Here is an 18,879-nt window from a genome sequence, read left to right on the forward strand (position 1 = left end):
ACTGAGAACACATTTTAGACTCCCAGTGTTTATTTGGGCAATATAAGATTTGTATGAAAGAGTACAAAATGCAGTTAGTTACAAAAACAGTTACACAATATTTTTACATTTAAAGACAGAAAATAAGAGCATTTTGTCTATTTAGAAAAAAAAAAAAATTAATCTGAGGAATTTAGTTTCCCATGTTATTTAGCTATTTACTATATATACAATATCCATTATTTTGTTACTAAACTAATTGTTCCCTCTTTTCCATAGCATTTATTCACATGATTACTCATATTTTAATACAAATCCTGAGCTAAGTTGGTAAACTTGTATCATTAATTACAAGAAGCAAGTTAAAATGTGCAGTAAATGCAAAATCCATAAAAACATGACATAATATTGTGGTATTATTTGTTTTGGTTAGTATATTATCAGTATTTGACAGATTTGAACAGTAGCGCTGTCATGTTGCTGCTAAATGGACGCACAATATAAAAAGCTACATTAAGGCCAAGCCCACATATTAGTTGACATAAAAAACGGGCCATTCAATATTGTAAAAAAATGTGTCACGACATTTCCAGTCATAGAAATGTACATTTGCTCAATTCCCTCTGATACCTTGACGTAGGAACTCAACCCAAAATCAAATTCAAATGAGTGATATGGCTAAAACTAGTATTGAAACTATGTATCGACACTAAAATAATCAGTTTAACAGGAGAAAATGTTACTTTTCCTGAAAAGTCTTGAGCTTAATCATAACTAGTATGATATTGCATAATAACATAAGGAAAGTAATATTATTTTGTGTTGAAAATGGCAGTTTATTGTCTAAAAAAAATCTAAATCGAGTTTGAAATGTTAGTATCGTGCCAACACTAATAACACGCGCAGGTTCCTTGACATCCAGAGGGAAAATAACAGCATCTTCATTTACAATGGCAACCAACGTAGGGAAGAACATACAGTATTGCGGATTTTAGCTCGTACCGTTGCTAAAAGCTGCATCAAAGTCTGTTTACATTCTCACCAGCTTTTCCTATGACACACATCCTTCTTCGCCAGTTTGAGTTTCTTGACCTCTCTGAGCACGTTATCCGCCTTCTTCAACTTCTCCAGCGCTTCGGTGAGTAGATTTTCCGGGTTTTTATCTCCTTTTGTGCAAATCTGCACACGGGACGCCCTGCTCAGAAGCTCGCTCGTATCCTCCATCTGCATCGCAACCTCAGACTCCAACTTTTCCACGTCTCCTTTACTACGTTTGAAGCTTTTCCCTTCGCCGCCGTTATCGCAGGAATCGAGTAAAAGATTCCCACTCGAAAGCGATCGCATTTTCGCCTCAGGTTTGAGCGGGGTCGGCGGTTTCGAAATCCAAGAAGTATGGCCCTTAGTCGAGCAAATTTGTGGTTTCAAACTTATCTTAACACTTGCTTTACCATGCTTGCTTTTCAATTCATCTAAACCGCTGTTGCTATCCTCTGTCGGCAACGCATCTTCACTCGCAGAATCGTCGCTATTGTCGTCCGAATGCTGGCCGCTATCCACAGATTTCTCCTCCGCTTTCTTCTCCTTGTCCTCTCTTTGAATATGGCCGAGCAACGGACTTAACTGAACACTTTCTGAATCGTTTTGGGACAGTACCATCGCTGGAATATCCGCTTTTGAATCCTCTACTTCGACGATTGAGTTTGGGACGTCCGATGTACGCAGGTCTTCTTGTTTCGTTGACAGTTTCGGGCTGCCGTCGAGCGTCGTCGGACTGCCTTGGGATTCTTTCGCGATATCGTCTTCCTCATCTGCGTTGTCGTTCTCCTCTTTCTCCGCTGGCTGGTGCGTTTCAGCGGACGCGGTCGGTTTCGTGGTTTTGCTCGGAGGAGTGGGAGGGTGCGCGGGTGTTTTGGATGGCGATGGCTCTTGTGGCGTGATGATGGATAAAAGCGGTTTGTTCGGGGGCATCGGAGGGGTCTTCTTCTTGGAATCGGGACTTGTTTCTGGGGTTCTCATCTCACTCGGCTCCTCGTCTTTAGATGGAGGCATTGGTGGCTTCACAGTCTGAAAAGCAAAACAAACATTTAAATCAGTTGGATATAGAAAGTGTCAAGACTACAAAGATCAGACCTTTCGAATGATTGGATTCTAGCTGACGTTTAGTGTTTACCTTAAATATCTTCTTTACACTTTATCAATATTTTGTAGGGTTTATTACGGATACAAAAAACTATTTCCCTGTTCCGTTGTGCTCTGCTAGAGATCCACATTTAAAACCTCAACATCTCAGAATAACCCAAAAACGCAGACAGAACCCTACACACGCCGAAATAAAACCACTGGTCTTGACTTCTCTTGATTGAAATTGAGAGTCTATTATGTGTAAAAAAACAACCGTTGTGCACTGTCTGGTCTGGTGCGTCGCTGTAACACTTTGAGATCGGAGAACGTTGTGAGATGGATGCTGAAAAGGCTGTTCTAAAGCTGGTTCTGTGCCCCAAAACTCAAGAACGTGATGTGCCAAAGGGTTTGTGAGAGATCGAACGCGTTGGGTAGATTCAAATACCTACTTCCTCCTTCACCGTTTGAAAATCAAGTACCCCAGTTTCAATTTGTTCAAGTTGAATACAGTAGTTTTTCATTGGTTGATGGCTCGCATTCAATTCAAAGTGACGCGATGTCTTTGGAGAACTGTATTGCTTTCTTTTAACGATGCAATCTGTAGAATAACTTTGAGCTTTACAGATTAGTTTTCATGACACTGACCTTCTTCTCGGGCTCCTGCTCTTCTGTTTCCTCCTTGATGGTTGTGGCCTGTTTTGTGGGAGGCATTGGAGGTTTAAGGACCTTAGTCTGGTGAAGATCCTGGTTATCTGCCTCTTTAATGGTGGATAGCGGTCTGTCCTCGGTCGTTTCGCTCGAGGATGGTGAAGGGGTTGTTTCTTTAAGGCTCTCAGCGCCATCCACAGCAGAAGAAGAGTGTGTCCCATTGGACATCATGGCGTTTTCAAGATCCAGATCCAAACGTAGGACGCCGTCAGAAGAAATGTCGGCAACCTGAGGAACAAGAATCAAGAAACTTAGTCATTAGTCTCATAGCGTCATTAGTCTCATGGTGTCATTAGTCTCATAGCATCATTAGTCTTATAGCATCATTAGTCTCATAGCGTCATTAGTCTCATAGCGTCATTAGTCTCGTAGCGTCATTAGTCTCGTAGCTTCATTAGTCTCGTAGCTTCATTAGTCTTGGAGCGTCATTAGTCTCATAGCGTCATTAGTCTCATAGCGTCATTAGTCTCATAGCATCATTAGTCTCATAGTATCATTAGTCTCATAGCTTCAATAGTCTCATAGCTTCATTAGTCTCATAGCTTCATAGCATCATTAGTCTCATAGCATCATTAGTCTCATAGCGTCATTAGTCTCATAGCATCATTAGTCTCATAGCGTCATTAGTCTCATAGCATCATTAGTCTCATAGCGTCATTAGTCTCATAGCATCATTAGTCTCATAGCGTCATTAGTCTCATAGCATCATTAGTCTCATAACATCATTAGTCTCATTAGTCTCATAGCGTCATTAGTCTCATAGCATCATTAGTCTCATAGCATCATTAGTCTCATAGCATCATTAGTCTCATAGCATCATTAGTCTCATAGCGTCATTAGTCTCATAGCATCATTAGTCTCATAACATCATTAGTCTCATTAGTCTCATAGCGTCATTAGTCTCATAGCGTCATTAGTCTCATAGCGTCATTAGTCTCATAGCGTCATTAGTCTCATAGCATCATTAGTCTCATAGTATCATTAGTCTCATAGCTTCAATAGTCTCATAGCTTCATTAGTCTCATAGCTTCATAGCATCATTAGTCTCATAGCATCATTAGTCTCATAGCATCATTAGTCTCATAGCATCATTAGTCTCATAGCATCATTAGTCTCATAGCGTCATTAGTCTCATAGCATCATTAGTCTCATAACATCATTAGTCTCATTAGTCTCATAGCGTCATTAGTCTCATAGCGTCATTAGTCTCATAGCGTCATTAGTCTCATAGCGTCATTAGTCTCATAGCATCATTAGTCTCATAGTATCATTAGTCTCATAGCTTCAATAGTCTCATAGCTTCATTAGTCTCATAGCTTCATAGCATCATTAGTCTCATAGCATCATTAGTCTCATAGCGTCATTAGTCTCATAGCATCATTAGTCTCATAGCGTCATTAGTCTCATAGCATCATTAGTCTCATAACATCATTAGTCTCATTAGTCTCATAGCGTCATTAGTCTCATAGCATCATTAGTCTCATAGCGTCATTAGTCTCATAGCGTCATTAGTCTCATAGCGTCATTAGTCTCATAGCATCATTAGTCCCATTAGTCTCATAGCTTCATAGCATCATTAGTCTCATAGCATCATTAGTCTCATAGCATCATTACTCTCATAGCATCATTAGTCTCATTAGTCTCATAGCTTCATAGCATCATTAGTCTCATAGTGTCATTAGTCTCATAGCATCATTAGTCTCATTAGTCTCATAGCATCATTAGTCTCATAGCATTAGTCTCATAGCATTATTAGTCTCATAGCATCATTAGTCTCATTAGTCTCATAGCTTCATAGCATCATTAGTCTCATAGCATCATTAGTCTCATAGCACCATTAGTCTCATAGCATCATTAGTCTCATTAGTCTCATAGCTTCATAGCATCATTAGTCTCATAGCGTCATTAGTCTCATAGCGTCGTTAGTCTCATAGCGTCATTAGTCTCATAGCGTCATTAGTCTCATAGCGTCATTAGTCTCATAGCGTCATTAGTCTCATAGCGTCGTTAGTCTCATAGCGTCATTAGTCTCATAGCGTCATTAGTCTCATAGCATTATTAGTCTCATAGCATCATTAGTCTCATTAGTCTCATAGCGTCATTAGTCTCATAGCGTCATTAGTCTCATAGCGTCATTACTCTCATAGCTTCATAGCATCATTAGTCTCATAGCATCATTAGTCTCATAGCGTCATTAGTCTCATAGCGTCGTTAGTCTCATAGCGTCATTAGTCTCATAGCGTCATTAGTCTCATAGCGTCATTAGTCTCATAGCGTCATTACTCTCATAGCTTCATAGCGTCATTAGTCTCATAGCATCATTAGTCTCATAGCATCATTAGTCTCATAGCGTCATTAGTTAGTCTCATAGCATCATTAGTCTCATTAGTCTCATAGCTTCATAGCATCATTAGTCTCATAGCATCATTAGTCTCATAGCTTCATAGCATCATTAGTCTCATAGCATCATTAGTCTCATAGCATCATTAGTCTCATAGCGTCATTAGTCTCATAGCGTCATTAGTCTCATAGCGTCATTAGTCTCATAGCATCATTAGTCTCATAGCATCTTGCTTTTATTGGTTCCGTTTTTAGTTAAAAAAAAGGGTGAAACAAAGTCATAATTCAAATAATAGACTGAATTCATGTTTAGAGCAAAGAAGGTTGCAATCTGAAGATAAAAACTGATATTTGACTGAGAAAGAGTGTTTTTTTTCAGGGGCAGCAATGACATTCAGTGGCGTTTATGTTTTTTGGTCTGTAAAAGTCTTTCTGATTGGCCGAGGTTGGAGCCAATGACACTTACAGATGCAGCAGGACCTGAAGCAGTGATGGGCAAATACTAACAGAGGTGTCAAAAAGCATCAATACTCCGCATATGACACTTTCTAAACCTTTCCATTAACATTAAACCGGATTGAGAATCCTTGAGTGATTGTGAATCCTGCTTAGTTACAGCAGTTTTATTTGTATGAAACACAAACCTCTTTCATGTGAATGCGAGTCGGGGGACGACGGCCTCGGTTCCCTTTGGGCCGGGAGCGAGTCACGTGCTCCAAGTTACTGCTCTCGTCCACCTTCACCTGCACATGTGCAAAAAGACAGCTTAGTTATGCAAACTCCATTTACAAATGAACAGCTTATGCTTTGTGTTATGGGCCCTTTCACAAAATCGAGTGGGCCGGTTCCAGTTGCCTTAAAAGTGCAGAGCTCCACTTCCTGCTCCATTCATTTCTTATTGCAGAGCTTCATAATCTTTTTCTGGCGCGCCCCCCTTGGGAGATGAAAAACGTATCCACACCCCCACAGCCTCCAGGAATCGGAGCTTCACCGCAATTAATTGATCATTTCTTGAACCGCCCCAACATGACCTAACAACCATTTGTACCTAGACTTAGCAACCATCTGTACCTAGCAACCAATTGTGCTGCAAATGATTATTTAACAAATACAAATATATGAAAATATGAATGTAAATACTTTACTTACTTGTTGTTTACTTTACCATTATTATTAGTATTATTTGTCTTATGACAGCTATTTTTATTATTATTATTTTATTGTATCTTTATTTTTATTTTCTTCCCTCCATTTAAGATATGAGAGGACCTGTTTACAGGAGTTTTGTTAATAAGAGTGTTAATAAGAGTTTTCGTTTTTGTTTATAAGAGTTCTTCTATTAAGAGTGTGTTTTTTAAACTTCCTATAATCTGTCCTTTCCTTTTGTTTCTACTGCGTTGTAACATCAAAATTCCCCCATGTGTGGGCATTAAAGGCATAATCTTATCTTATCTTAAATGTGTTTCTCGTGTGTAAATCGTGCCGAAAACTTCTTCCCAGTTTGATCTGGCTGCTTTTGTCATTTTCAACGTATTTTTCAACTTTTCTCCACAAACTGCTTCTTGTTCGGTGTAAAACTTGTAATCACTTAAATATATCCATCCATCCATCCATCTTCTGCCGCTTTATCCGGGGCCGGGTCGCGGGGGCAGCAGTCAGAGCAGGGACTCCCAGACTTCCTTCTCCCCAGACACTTCCTCTAACTCCTCCGGGGGGATCCCGAGGCGTTCCCAGGCCAGTCGAGAGACATAGTCTCTCCAGCGTGTCCTGGGTCTTCCCCGGGGCCTCTTCCCGGTGGGACATGCCTGAAACACCTCCCGAGGGAGGCGCCCAGGAGGCATCCGGAACAGATGCCCGAGCCACCTCAGCTGGCTCCTCTCGACGTGGAGGAGCAGCGGCTCTATTCCGAGCTCCCCCCGTGTGGCCGAGCTCCTCACCCTATCTCTAAGGGAGCGCCCAGCCACACGGCGGAGGAAACTCATTTCGACCGCTTGTATCCGCGATCTTGTTCTTTCGGTCACTACCCAAAGCTCATGACCATAGGTGAGGGTAGGAACGTAGACCGACCGGTAAATAGAGAGCTTTGCCTTTCGGCTCAGCTCCCTCTTCACCACAACGGTCCGATGCAGCGACTGCATCACTGCAGCCGCAGCACCGATCCGCCTGTCGATCTCACGCTCCATCCTTCCCTCACTCGTGAACAAGACCCCGAGATACTTGAACTCCTCCACTTAGGGCAAGGACTCCCCACCCACCTGGAGAGGGCAAGCCACCTTTTTCCGGTCGAGAACCATGGCCTCGGATTTAGAGGTGCTGATTCTCATCCCAGCCGCTTCACACTCAGCTGCAAACCGTCCCAGTGCATGTTGCAGGTCCGGGTTTGATGGAGCCATCAGGACAACATCGTCTGCAAACAGCAGAGATGAGATCCTGTGGTCCCCAAACCGGACACCCTCCGACCCCCGACTGCGCCTAGAAATTCTGTCCATAAAAATTATGAACAGAACCGGTGACAAAGGGCAGCCCTGGCGGAGTCCAACATGCACTGGGAACAGGTCTGACTTACTGCCGGCAATGCGAACACAGCTCCTGCTCCGGTCATACAGGGACCGGACAGCCCTGAGCAAAGGGCCCCGGACCCCGTACTCCCGGAGCACCCCCCAAAGGACACCCCGAGGGACACGGTCGAAAGCCTTCTCCAGATCCACAAAGCACATGTGGACCGGTTGGGCAAACTCCCATGAACCCTCGAGCACCCGATGGAGGGTATAGAGCTGGTCCAGTGTTCCACGACCGGGACGAAAACCACTCTGCTCCTCCTGAATCCAAGGTTCGACTATCGGTCGGATTCTCCTCTCCAGTACCTTGGAATAGACCTTACCTGGGAGGCTGAGGAGTGTGATCCCTCTGTAGTTGGAACACACCCTCCGGTCCCCCTTCTTGAACAGAGGGACCACCACCCCGGTCTGCCAGTCCAGAGGCACGGTCCCCGAACGCCACGCGATGTTGCAGAGACGTGTCAACCAAGACAGTCCTACAACATCCAGATACTTTAGGTACTCAGGGCGGATCTCATCCACCCCCGGAGCCCTGCCACCGAGGAGTTTGCGAACAACCTCAGTGACTTCAGCTTGGGTGATGGATGAGCCAGCCTCCGAGTCCCCGGTCTCTACTTCCTCTTCGGAAGACGTGACTGAGGGATTAAGGAGATCCTCAAAGTATTCCTTCCACCGTCCGACGACATCCCCAGTCGAGGTCAGCAGGCCTCCACCCGCACCGTAAACGGTGTTGGTGAGACACTGCTTCCCCCTCCTGAGGCGCCGGACGGTTTGCCAGAATTTCTTTGGTGCCGACCGATAGTCCTCCTCCATGGCCTCCCCGAACTCCTCCCAGGCCCGGGTTTTTGCCTCTGCGACAGCACGAGCCGCGGCTCGCTTGGCCTGCCGATACCCGTCGATGACCTCCGGAGACCTACAAGCCAGAGTGGCCTGATAGGCCTCCTTCTTCAGTCTGACGGCATCCCTTACTTCCGGTGTCCACCACCGGGTTCGGGGGTTGCCGCCACGACAGGCACCGGAGACCTTGCGACCACAGCTCCGAGCAGCCGCATCAACAATGGAGGCGGAGAACATGGTCCACTCGGACTCAATGTCCCCAGCCTCCCCCGGGACATGGGAGAAGCTCTCCCGGAGGTACGAGTTGAATACCCTACTGACAGAGGGCTTCACTAGACGTTCCCAACAGACCCTCACAATGCGCTTGGGTCTGCCAAGTCTGTCCGGCTTCCTCCTCCGCCAGCGGATCCAACTCACCACCAGGTGGTGATCGGTTGACAACTCTGCCCCTCTCTTCACCCGAGTGTCCAAGACACGCGGCCGGAGGTCTGATGACACGACAACAAAGTCGATCATTGACCTCCGGCCTAGGGTGTCCTGGTGCCATGTGCACTGATGGACACCCTTGTGCTTGAACATGGTGTTCGTTATGGACAATCCGTGGCTAGCACAGAAGTCCAATAACTGAACACCACTCGGGTTCAGATCGGGGAAGCCGTTCTTCCCGATCACCCCTCTCCAGGTGTCACTGTCATTGCCCACGTGGGCGTTGAAGTCCCCCAGTAGAACAACGGAGTCCCTGGTCGGTGCACTGTCCAGTACCCCTCCCAAGGACTCCAAGAAGGCCGGGTACTCTGCACTGCTGTTCGGCCCGTAGGCCGCCACAACAGTGAGAGACCTGTCCCCCACCCGAAGGCGGAGGGACGCGACCCTCTCGTTCACCGGGGTAAACTCCAACACGTGGCGGCTGAGCTGAGGGGCTATAAGCAAGCCCACACCAGCCCGCCGCCTCTACCCGCGGGCAACACCAGAGAAGTGGAGCGTCCAACCCCTCTCGAGGAGATGGGTTCCAGAGCCCAAACTGTGCGTGGAGGTGAGGCCGACTATATCTAGTCGGTATCGCTCAACCTCCCGCACAAGCTCAGGCTCTTTCCCCCCCAGCGAGGTGACATTCCATGTCCCCAGAGTTAGTCTCTGTGTCTGGAGATCTGGTCGCCGAGGCCCCTGCCGTCGACTGCCGCCCAGATCTCTCTGCACCGGCCCCTTATGGATCCTCCTGCGGGTGGTGGGCCCACGGGAGGGCGGCCCCACGTCGCTCTTTCGGGCTGTGCCCGGCCGGGCCCCGTGGGGTAAGACCCGGCCACCAGGCGCTCGCCATGGAGCACCCATCCCAGGCCTGGCTCCAGGATGGGGGCCCCGGTGACGCCGATCCGGGCGACGTAAACTGCCTTGTTCGTGTTGTCATCATAGGGGGCTTCTGAACCGATCTTTGTCTGACCCGTCACCTAGGACCTGTTTGCCTTGGGAGACCCTACCAGGGGCATGAAGCCCCCGACAACATAGCTCCCGGGATCATTCGGGCACTCAAACCCCTCCACCACGTTAAGGTGTCGGATAAATATATCACTATTTACAAAAAGGTATTATAAAGTCAAAATGAAATATTACTAATCATAAAGTGTTTCAAGAATTACAAATGAACAATAGAGTTTTAAGAGTAATTTTAAAAGTATTGATTTGGCTGTATATTGTGCACAGCTCCACAACGATGAAGCTGAACCAATAATGAACGTTTTGTACATCATTATAATCTTACCTCATCAAATATTTTGTTCTTGGCTCGGTTTATGGCGTCGCTCAGAGCTTTGATCCAGGCTTCTTTCTCCTCCGCCGTCTTGGCCTGAAACTTCATATCGTGGACCTACAGCATAAGACATGGAAAATGAGATAAAAACAACTAACATAAGTAAACATTGCATTTTGTAAAGCTGTAAACTGCGGCTGGCATTACTATTGTCAGAAAATTTGGCACCTTCATTATTGGTTTTAGAATTAGAAAGAGCAGGTGAGAAAAATGTCAGTCCAAAGATTATAGAATAAAAAGAGTTGTGTATGTCATCATACACAAGAAAATAAGATGAAGGTATAAAATCCTATAAAAGGATTTACGAGCAGCTGGAGACTATTTTCCACAAAATGTAATGAAACGTTAAGTCTCCACTTTTGAGCGTCAACTCTTGGAGAGCATGTTTACAAAGCACAAGTACAAAATAAAATAAATAAATAAACTGTATTGAGCTAAAACCAGGACTAATACCAAACCAAGACTAAACTAGGACTTTAGAAGGATAAAACAGGAAGAAAAAAAGACAAAACTGGGCAGTCTGATGGTCCAAAGTGTAAATGTGTAGAAAAATAGGGCGGAGACATTTCTGGAATTTTAAAAGTTGGGAAATTTCCCTGAGAATTATTGATGACAATAAACAGAAATGGACATTACTGGAGGTTTTCTCATAACAATGAGTGTGTTCACACTAGGGATGTCACGGTATCAAATGTTTAGCGTTACGATTATTGTCAGAAAAAACATCACGATTTAATGATATTCACGATTATTGGGACTGTGACTAAACAACAGTGAAATCTTTAATCTAACATGTTACTGTTCAAAAATGTACTTTCTAAAAGACAAAATAAAGTTAAATGTGGCAAAAACATCCTGATAAAATAACCTTAACATAAAACAACATAACATTAACCAGGATTATTGACATATTTTTATCCAAAATATCCAGAAAGGGAACTTTGTAGCTCCAACCACGGCCACAAAATCTTTATATCTACAGGCCTGTGACGCGCTGCAGTGGTGTTGTCTAAAATACTGCCTGTAGCTTTAATGAAAGTGTGTTGTTTAGTTCCGGACGCGGGCGAAAAGACGGTTTCCAGGGCAACTGCGGGACCCGCCAAAAAGCACGGTTTCACTGCACTGGCTTTAGAAAGGTGTGTGTGTGTGTGTGTCTGTGTGTGTGTGCTTGTGTGTGTCTGTGTGTCTGTGTGTGTGTGTGTGTGTCTGTGTGTGTCTGTGTGCGTGTCTCTGTGTGTGTGTGTGCATGTCTGTGTGTGTGTGCGTGTGTCTGTGTGCGTGTGTGTGTCTGTGTGTGTGTGTCTGTGTGTGTGTGAATGTGTGTGTGCGTGTGTCTGTGTCTGTGTGTGTGTGCGTGTGTCTGTGAGTGTGTGTGTGTGTGTGTATGTGTGTGTGTGTGTGCGTGTGTCTGTGTGTGTGTGTGTGTGCGTGTCTGGTATGTGTGTCTGCGAGTGTGTGTATGTGTGTGTGTGTGTATGTGTCTGTGTGTGTATACGTGTGTCTGTGAGTGTGTGTATGTGTCTGTGTGTGTGTTTGTGTGTATGTGTGTGTGTGTCTGTGTGTGTGTGCGTGTGTGTGTCTGTGTTTGTTTGTGTGTGTGTGTGTGTGTGTGTGCGCGCGTGTGCGTGTGTGTGTGTGTGTGTGTGTGTCTGTCTGTGTGTGTGTGTGTGTGTATAAGATTAAGATATCCCTTTATTGTCCGACATGGGGAAATTTCATTGTTGCAACTCAGGTAGATACAGAGGCAGATACAGAAGAAAAGAACAGATCACTTATAGGAAGTCTAAAAAACACTCTCAGTTGAAGAACTCCTATAAACAAAAATCTCCCATTTCCCAACAAGGGATGGAGGGGAAAAATAATAAAGATGAAAATAAATAAATAAATAAATACATGTATGTGTGTGTGTGTGTGTGTGTGCGTGTGTGTGTGTCTCTGAGGTGTGTGTGTGTGTGTGTCTCTGAGGTGTGTGTGTGTGTGTGTCTCTGAGGTGTGTGTGTGTGTGTCTCTGAGGTGTGTGTGTGTGTGTGTCTCTGAGGTGTGTGTGTGTGTGTGTCTCTGAGGTGTGTGTGTGTGTGTGTGTCTCTGAGGTGTGTGTGTGTGCGTGTGTGTGTGTCTCTGAGGTGTGTGTGTGTGTGTCTCTGAGGTGTGTGTGTGTGTGTCTCTGACGTGTGTGTGTGTGTGTGTGTCTCTGAGGTGTGTGTGTGTGTGTGTCTCTGACGTGTGTGTGTGTGTCTCTGACGTGTGTGTCTCTGAGGTGTGTGTGTGCGCGTCTCTGAGGTATGTGTGTGTGTGTGTGTCTCTGACGTGTGTGTGTCTCTGAGGTGTGTGTGTGCGCGTCTCTGAGGTATGTGTGTGTGTGTGTGTGTCTCTGAGGTGTGTGTGTGTGTCTCTGAGGTGTGTGTCTCTGAGGTGTGTGTGTGGTGTGTGTGTGTGTGTGTGTGTGTGCGCGCATGTGTGTGCGTGTGTGTGTGTGTGGGCGTGTGTGTATGTGTGTGCGTGTGTGCATGTGTGTGCGTGCGCGCGTGAGTGTGAGCGTGCGTGTGCATGTGTGTGCGTGCGCGTGTGTGTGTATGTGTGTGAGGGCGTGTGTGTATGTGTGCATGTGTGCGTGTGCATGTGTGTGCGCACGTGTGTGCGTGCGCGTGTGTGTGTGCGTGTGTGTGTGTGTGAACTGTGGAGACTTACACAAAAGAAATGAGCAATATTTAAACAAATATCTTTATAGAAAACATGGTCTAGTGCTGTAGTCGACTAATTTCTATTCAATATGGACCCAAAAAGAATCACAATAACTTTTGCGTGCAGAAAGTTTAATTTCATAAAGAAAAAAATATTGGGGCAGTAATGTATTAGAATAAAAGAAAATTAAGGACCTTTGTTTTGTGTCAACAATCGTTATATCGCAATGTTTCTTCTTACAATAATCGTAACACAAAAAAAATTATATTGTGACATTCCTAGTTTCAACTAGTGTATTGACAAGACCATGAGAATACAAAATATCACGCAAATACAAATATACGGAAAACTATGAGTGAACTATGTATTTAAAGTTAAAAAGGCAGATTAAACTCACTCATTTGCAAATCTCAATATATCGCTCTGGGGATGTCATGTCACATTTTTGTGTTACGGTTATTGTGAGGAGGAAAAAACATCACGACTTATTCACGATTTTTCACGATTGCGGAATTTGTGACCGGCTTGATGAATGAGAAAATAAAGTAAATGTGACAAATACAGACAGATTAACTTGACTTGCTTATAAAATTGTAATTAGGCCCGAGCGCCACAAGCTGGCGAGAGGCCTATTAGTCCCGTAAGGCCGTGTGAAGCACGGCTGCGAAAGTGCGCACGTGCGCGAAGCGCTCGCCCACTTCCAAACACTCACTAACGCACTCCTCCACTCACGCACGCCCCGTGCAGACTAATTAGTAGTAGGAAAATGGAACATTACCGTTGTAAACGGGCGAAGCCCGTGCAAAAGTGCGCACTAAACGAGCACTTTACATTGGGATGACGGCCGCGAATTTGCGCTAAGTAGCTCACGAATACGTTCCCCATCTCTTGCATGTTCCGTGCATATAAGCATGTAATGCAAAAATGGAACATTATTACTGTATAGAGGGCCAAAAACACAAAGTGGGCGGAGCCCACTCAAAATTAACGAAAGTATCCGTCAGTGACCAGGGACCCACACCATGAGGTAGGAAAGTGCGAGCGCTTTCCGAAAATGTATAGTTTATGATATTTGAAAAATGGGAAACATTGTTTTCGCATCGGAATATTATTCTTTCTTTCTTTCTTTCTTCTCGGGACCAACCCCCCTATTTTTCACCCAGTGAACATTGACGAAAAGTCACAAAAATTTGCACACCTCTAAAAATCGTGCCTCTCTACATTCTGGCTATTTCCCTTTTCTAAAATAAAAAAAAATGGCGCGTCAGCGCCCCCAAATGTACCAAAAATTCATTGAGAGATAGGAAATGACCCCAAAAAAATCTGATCGTAGAATCATGAAATTTGGCGCAGAGGTAGATGGTGACAAGAGAAGTAAAAAATATTATTACGGCAACGCCGTCCGCCCAACCAAATGTCGGCCATATTGCTTCAAAAATGGCAAAGCATGACTCGGGAGTTTTTCCAAACGTCGTACTTTTACGAACTCCTCCCAGGGCGTTGGCTCTAAAAAGCTGAAATTTGGTGAAAATGCTACTGAGAAGTGGGACATCAAAAGTTATTCAAATTACATTGATACCTGTCACGGTCTCTGAGCGGCGAAGCCGCAAACTGTAGCTAGAATTTCAGAAATCTCCCAAATTTAACATTTCTGCCGTTTGCGCAGATAAAGTCCGAATTGCGTCAAATTAGAATCAGTTGTTAAACTCTTTGCCCTAAACCTACTTGAAGTGAAATAAATTAATTTGACGCCACAGCGCCCCCTACAGATTTTATATGGAGGTTAAATGTTTAGTTTTGCGAAATTATATGAAATTTGACACACAACTCAATTTTAGCATCCCCATCAAAAAAGTCAATGAGACCCATGTCATAATTGTTATGGCTTTGCCGTAGCGATGACCAAAACCTCCCATGTTATTCCAATGGGGAAATTGCCAGAACATGTTTACACTTTATACTTTCACAAACTCCTCCCAGGGCGTTAGCCCTATTAACCTGAAATTTGGTGAGACTCATCTTCAGGGGTGGACCATCAAAAGTTATCCACATTTTTATTCAAAGAGTCACGGTGTGTGTTGCTTTTTGATGGTAAAACAAAGGGGAGAAGATGTGACAGCGTCACAGATTCAGCAGTAGGCGTAATAAAAGGACAATTGGGGCGCGTTAGCGCCCCCTCCTCTGGCGGCGTGGCGAGGGCCGATCATTGCCGCTTGCGGCTATATTTATTATTATTTTTGGTTCTTACGATTATATTGTGATGGAAATAATCATGATTATCTATTCATGTTCATCTATTCACACTTCTGTCGTTGTGAACATAAATTCTTTAAAATCTCAAAAATACACTGTCAAAATGAATTAACTAATAAAAAAAAATTTCGACCAAGACGCCATCGACCAATTAATCGACTAAACGACTAAAGGCAACAACATTAGTTTGGGTTAGCTTACCATAGAAACAGAAAGTTTAAAAAAATATCACTAAATATCTCTATATCTGAAGTAAAATATGTTCAGATTAAGTTTTGAATTTTACAAGAAATTGTCACTGTGCTCATTGAGAGAGCAACAAGACATTTAAACTTTACAAATTGCCATTCGATTAGGGATGTCAAGCTTATTAGGTTAATCGATAATCGTGATGTGTAGACTAAACCGTAAAGACTAAAAGTTATAAGCTTTATTACATTTTTTTGAACTACTGTAAATTTTATATTTTTTAGTTAGATTAAAATAAACGTGATCAGTTCAGATGCAAAATTAAAGGCGCAATGGACGATTTTTCGGCGATTTGAGAACGCAGGCGAAAGTGCGCATGCCACTCCCCCGTGCACATGCCACTCCCCCGTGCGGACTGATACAACACACACGTGCGTTTGTTTATTAGCGTGACGGATCGCATCGCATCTCTCGTCTCCCGTAGATTTCCGTCTTCTTCTGAGTCAGCTCGAACTGTCTTTCTCCGTCTTCATTTTGTCCCGTACACTGAGGGAACTATATTATGATAGATCCATACGCTTAGACACGCGGCTGCAGGTGAGCGATAGGTGCGTTTTATGACTGATACGTGGCAGGACTAATCGGCAGTCCACGCCACGAGGAAATAAGACTCAGATTTGGGCCAAAAAAATCGTCCATTCAACCTTTAAGTCCTTTCTGCTCAGCCTTTGCTCAAAAAAGTAAACCTAAATGTAAAGTGCTTTTTTATCTTGCTGTTTATGTCAAATGAATTCATTCAGAAAGTTTGATTTCACATATTGAGGAATGGTAATGTGTGTGGAAAGAAAATGTAGGACTTTGGTCATGATGTTAATAATCGCAAATAATCTTTAAATTGTTTTTTTGTCACAATAATCGTCACACTAAAATTTGAACTTTTGACATGTTGTACACTTCCAAACAATGCAAATAACAGTACACACAAATATACATACAGATAAATAATAATAGTAATAAAGATCAAGGAGAAAAGGAAAATAAAAGATATCACACACACACACACACACACATGCTTTTTTATCGCTCATTTTGCATATCTTCCACATAATCCATGATATTATTTAACATTTGATATATTTCCCACCTCTACTTTGATTGCAAGCAATTTGTGAATAACAGCATTTTGTTTTATAGCATTAAAAGAATCTTTATAAATGAGCGTTGAAAAAGGATGGATTAAAAATAATGCTTGACACAAATCAACCACCAAAAGCGTCACCACAAACAGGAAGTCCCACATCAGTCCACAGTCAAAACCCAACTGAAACTTTAGTTCATCTTTCAGCGTGCCCAAATGTCCCGCCTCGACTGACACACGAAACAAACTGAAGCAAAGAAATCGTCATTATTCACATATTTAAAACGCTCAATAACGTTTAATATGTTGGTCGATGTGCAGCGCTACCTCTACAACGTGTGAGGTTTCTCTGGTTTGTTACGGATGCCAGTAGAAAGACGCAACCCACATCAAAAAGAATAATGTTCTGTATTTAACTTGAGTACAGCGAGACGGGGAGAGCAGCAGGAAATCCACACAGACAGAGGAAGAACATGCAAACCTCACATAAAAGGGTCGCAAGAATCGGTTGTTCCTACTTCCTGATGCCATTTGTCCACTGTCCTCGTTCTTAAATGCATGAAGAAATAAAGAAATACACGAATAACAGAGAAGATAAAACGTTTAAAATGTCTGCAATCACAAGTATATCCAACGTATAAGGCTGGAAAGTTCAATCAACTAATTAATCAAATCGTATTTTGATAATCGTCCTCTGGACTGTCCAGACTCTAAAACACATGGGAAAAGACCTTTTATAACAAAGACATTGGTATTATTATCAATAATACACTTTATTCATAAACATTCTCTTTTTTCACCATAAATACATTAAAAAAAAATATTGTAAAAGTTCCAATGAACTAAAAATATTTGTTTGAATTGTAAAATAATTGAAAAAATAAAGAAAGGCTGACTAGTTAACTACTAAAATAATCAATGCCCAGCTGCTAATCAATATTAAAACTAGTATAAAAATTAGATAATCATGTGAGGAGGTTGTGATAGTGGGGGAAAAAAATAACACAGAAGGAAAGACTTAAGTATTTATGTATGTATGCATTTATTCATTTACTATTTACAGACACATGGTTTGAAATGACATTCTTTTGTAGTTTTCTTCTATTTACTGTATTGAGTTTGCTCTTGGACCTTTTCCATAGTATTGAAAATCAGGTGAGTGGCGTTTTAGTGTTATCTTACATTAATGATGCGACATTAGTGAGTTTACCTTGTTTGGAGTCTTGGGCGATCGTAAGAGGACGAGTCTGTGCTTCTTCTTGAAGCTGCTCTTCAATTCATGGCATTTCTCGTAGTTTTCCAGATCCACTCGCTCCAAGCAGTTCTTCTGGTCCTGAAAGATGTCAACATATTAGTAGTAGAAAACTCATACATTTTTTGAGTTGGTTTCAAACAAAAAATAAAACAAAAAAAGTAGTACTGTATATATAAAAAGATGAAAAAATATATACAGACCATGAAATAAATGCAGAAATGACTGTAACTAAGAGTGTGTGTCAAAACATAATATTTAAAATCTAACTAAGCGAAGTTTGTACTAAAATCTTTTCCACATTTGAGAAATTCACCACAAATTAACAGCTATGATAGTTGCATTTCTCTCACTTTAGTTTGGACTAACTGGGAAAAACAATTATTTATTTATTATCATTTATTATTATTATTATTATTATTATTATTATTATTATTATTATTATTATTATTATTATTATTATTATAATGATTAGTTTATTTGGTCTCTTTCAGTAGGGCCCTTAATCCTTTAGTCAATTAATCGGTCGGTGAAGTCATAGTCAGGTCCACATTTACCTACAAAATACAAGCAATAATCCACAAAACAACACTTTATAGTCTATAATATTTACACAGTGCAATTTATCAATGCTTTAATTAGGCTGTCGTGTTTCCTGACTTTTCTCTGTGTGTGCGCAAGTGTCAGTAAACATTCCGCCGCACCGGAGCACGGCCAAACTCGGACTTATAATTAAAACACTAGTCCACACTTTGCGATTCGAAAATAAGTCCAGTCGTAACTGGTCCACATGACGAGACTGAAGCAGCTGCGACTGACTTCCACTGAGCACGACGGAAAATGATGAAGAAAATCTGGCTAAAAGTTGTGTCGTGTGATTTAGTCGACTAATCGGCAGGACATCCTTTTAGTGGATAATATTGCTGTTGATAAAATGTGGCTTTGCGTCATAGCGGCACATGAAACACGGTGATCTTCAGCAGGAGCGTTCAGCCACCTGAGGGCAGCACTGAGTCTT

General features: G+C 42.9%; 1 protein-coding gene across 1 annotated transcript in view; it reads right to left on the reverse strand.

The window, feature by feature from the left end:
- Window positions 1–834: 834 nt before the first annotated feature.
- Window positions 835–18,879, reverse strand: part of plekho2 (pleckstrin homology domain containing, family O member 2) — a 39,508-nt gene continuing 21,463 nt past the window's right edge. Inside the window, exons 3-7 of the mRNA XM_072464909.1 lie at window positions 17,820–17,942; window positions 10,300–10,404; window positions 5,793–5,891; window positions 2,746–3,036; window positions 835–2,043 (exon numbers count right to left, since the gene is read on the reverse strand). Of these exons, the coding sequence (XP_072321010.1) occupies window positions 1,018–2,043; window positions 2,746–3,036; window positions 5,793–5,891; window positions 10,300–10,404; window positions 17,820–17,942 (1,644 nt within the window). The 3' untranslated portion in view covers window positions 835–1,017. The remainder of the gene's footprint in view (window positions 2,044–2,745; window positions 3,037–5,792; window positions 5,892–10,299; window positions 10,405–17,819; window positions 17,943–18,879) is intronic.

Source organism: Eucyclogobius newberryi, unplaced genomic scaffold (assembly GCF_026437365.1).
Source record: "Eucyclogobius newberryi isolate DKJ021-1_F unplaced genomic scaffold, fEucNew1.0.hap1 SCAF_5, whole genome shotgun sequence".
NCBI classification, from domain to species: Eukaryota; Metazoa; Chordata; class Actinopteri; order Gobiiformes; family Gobiidae; genus Eucyclogobius; species Eucyclogobius newberryi.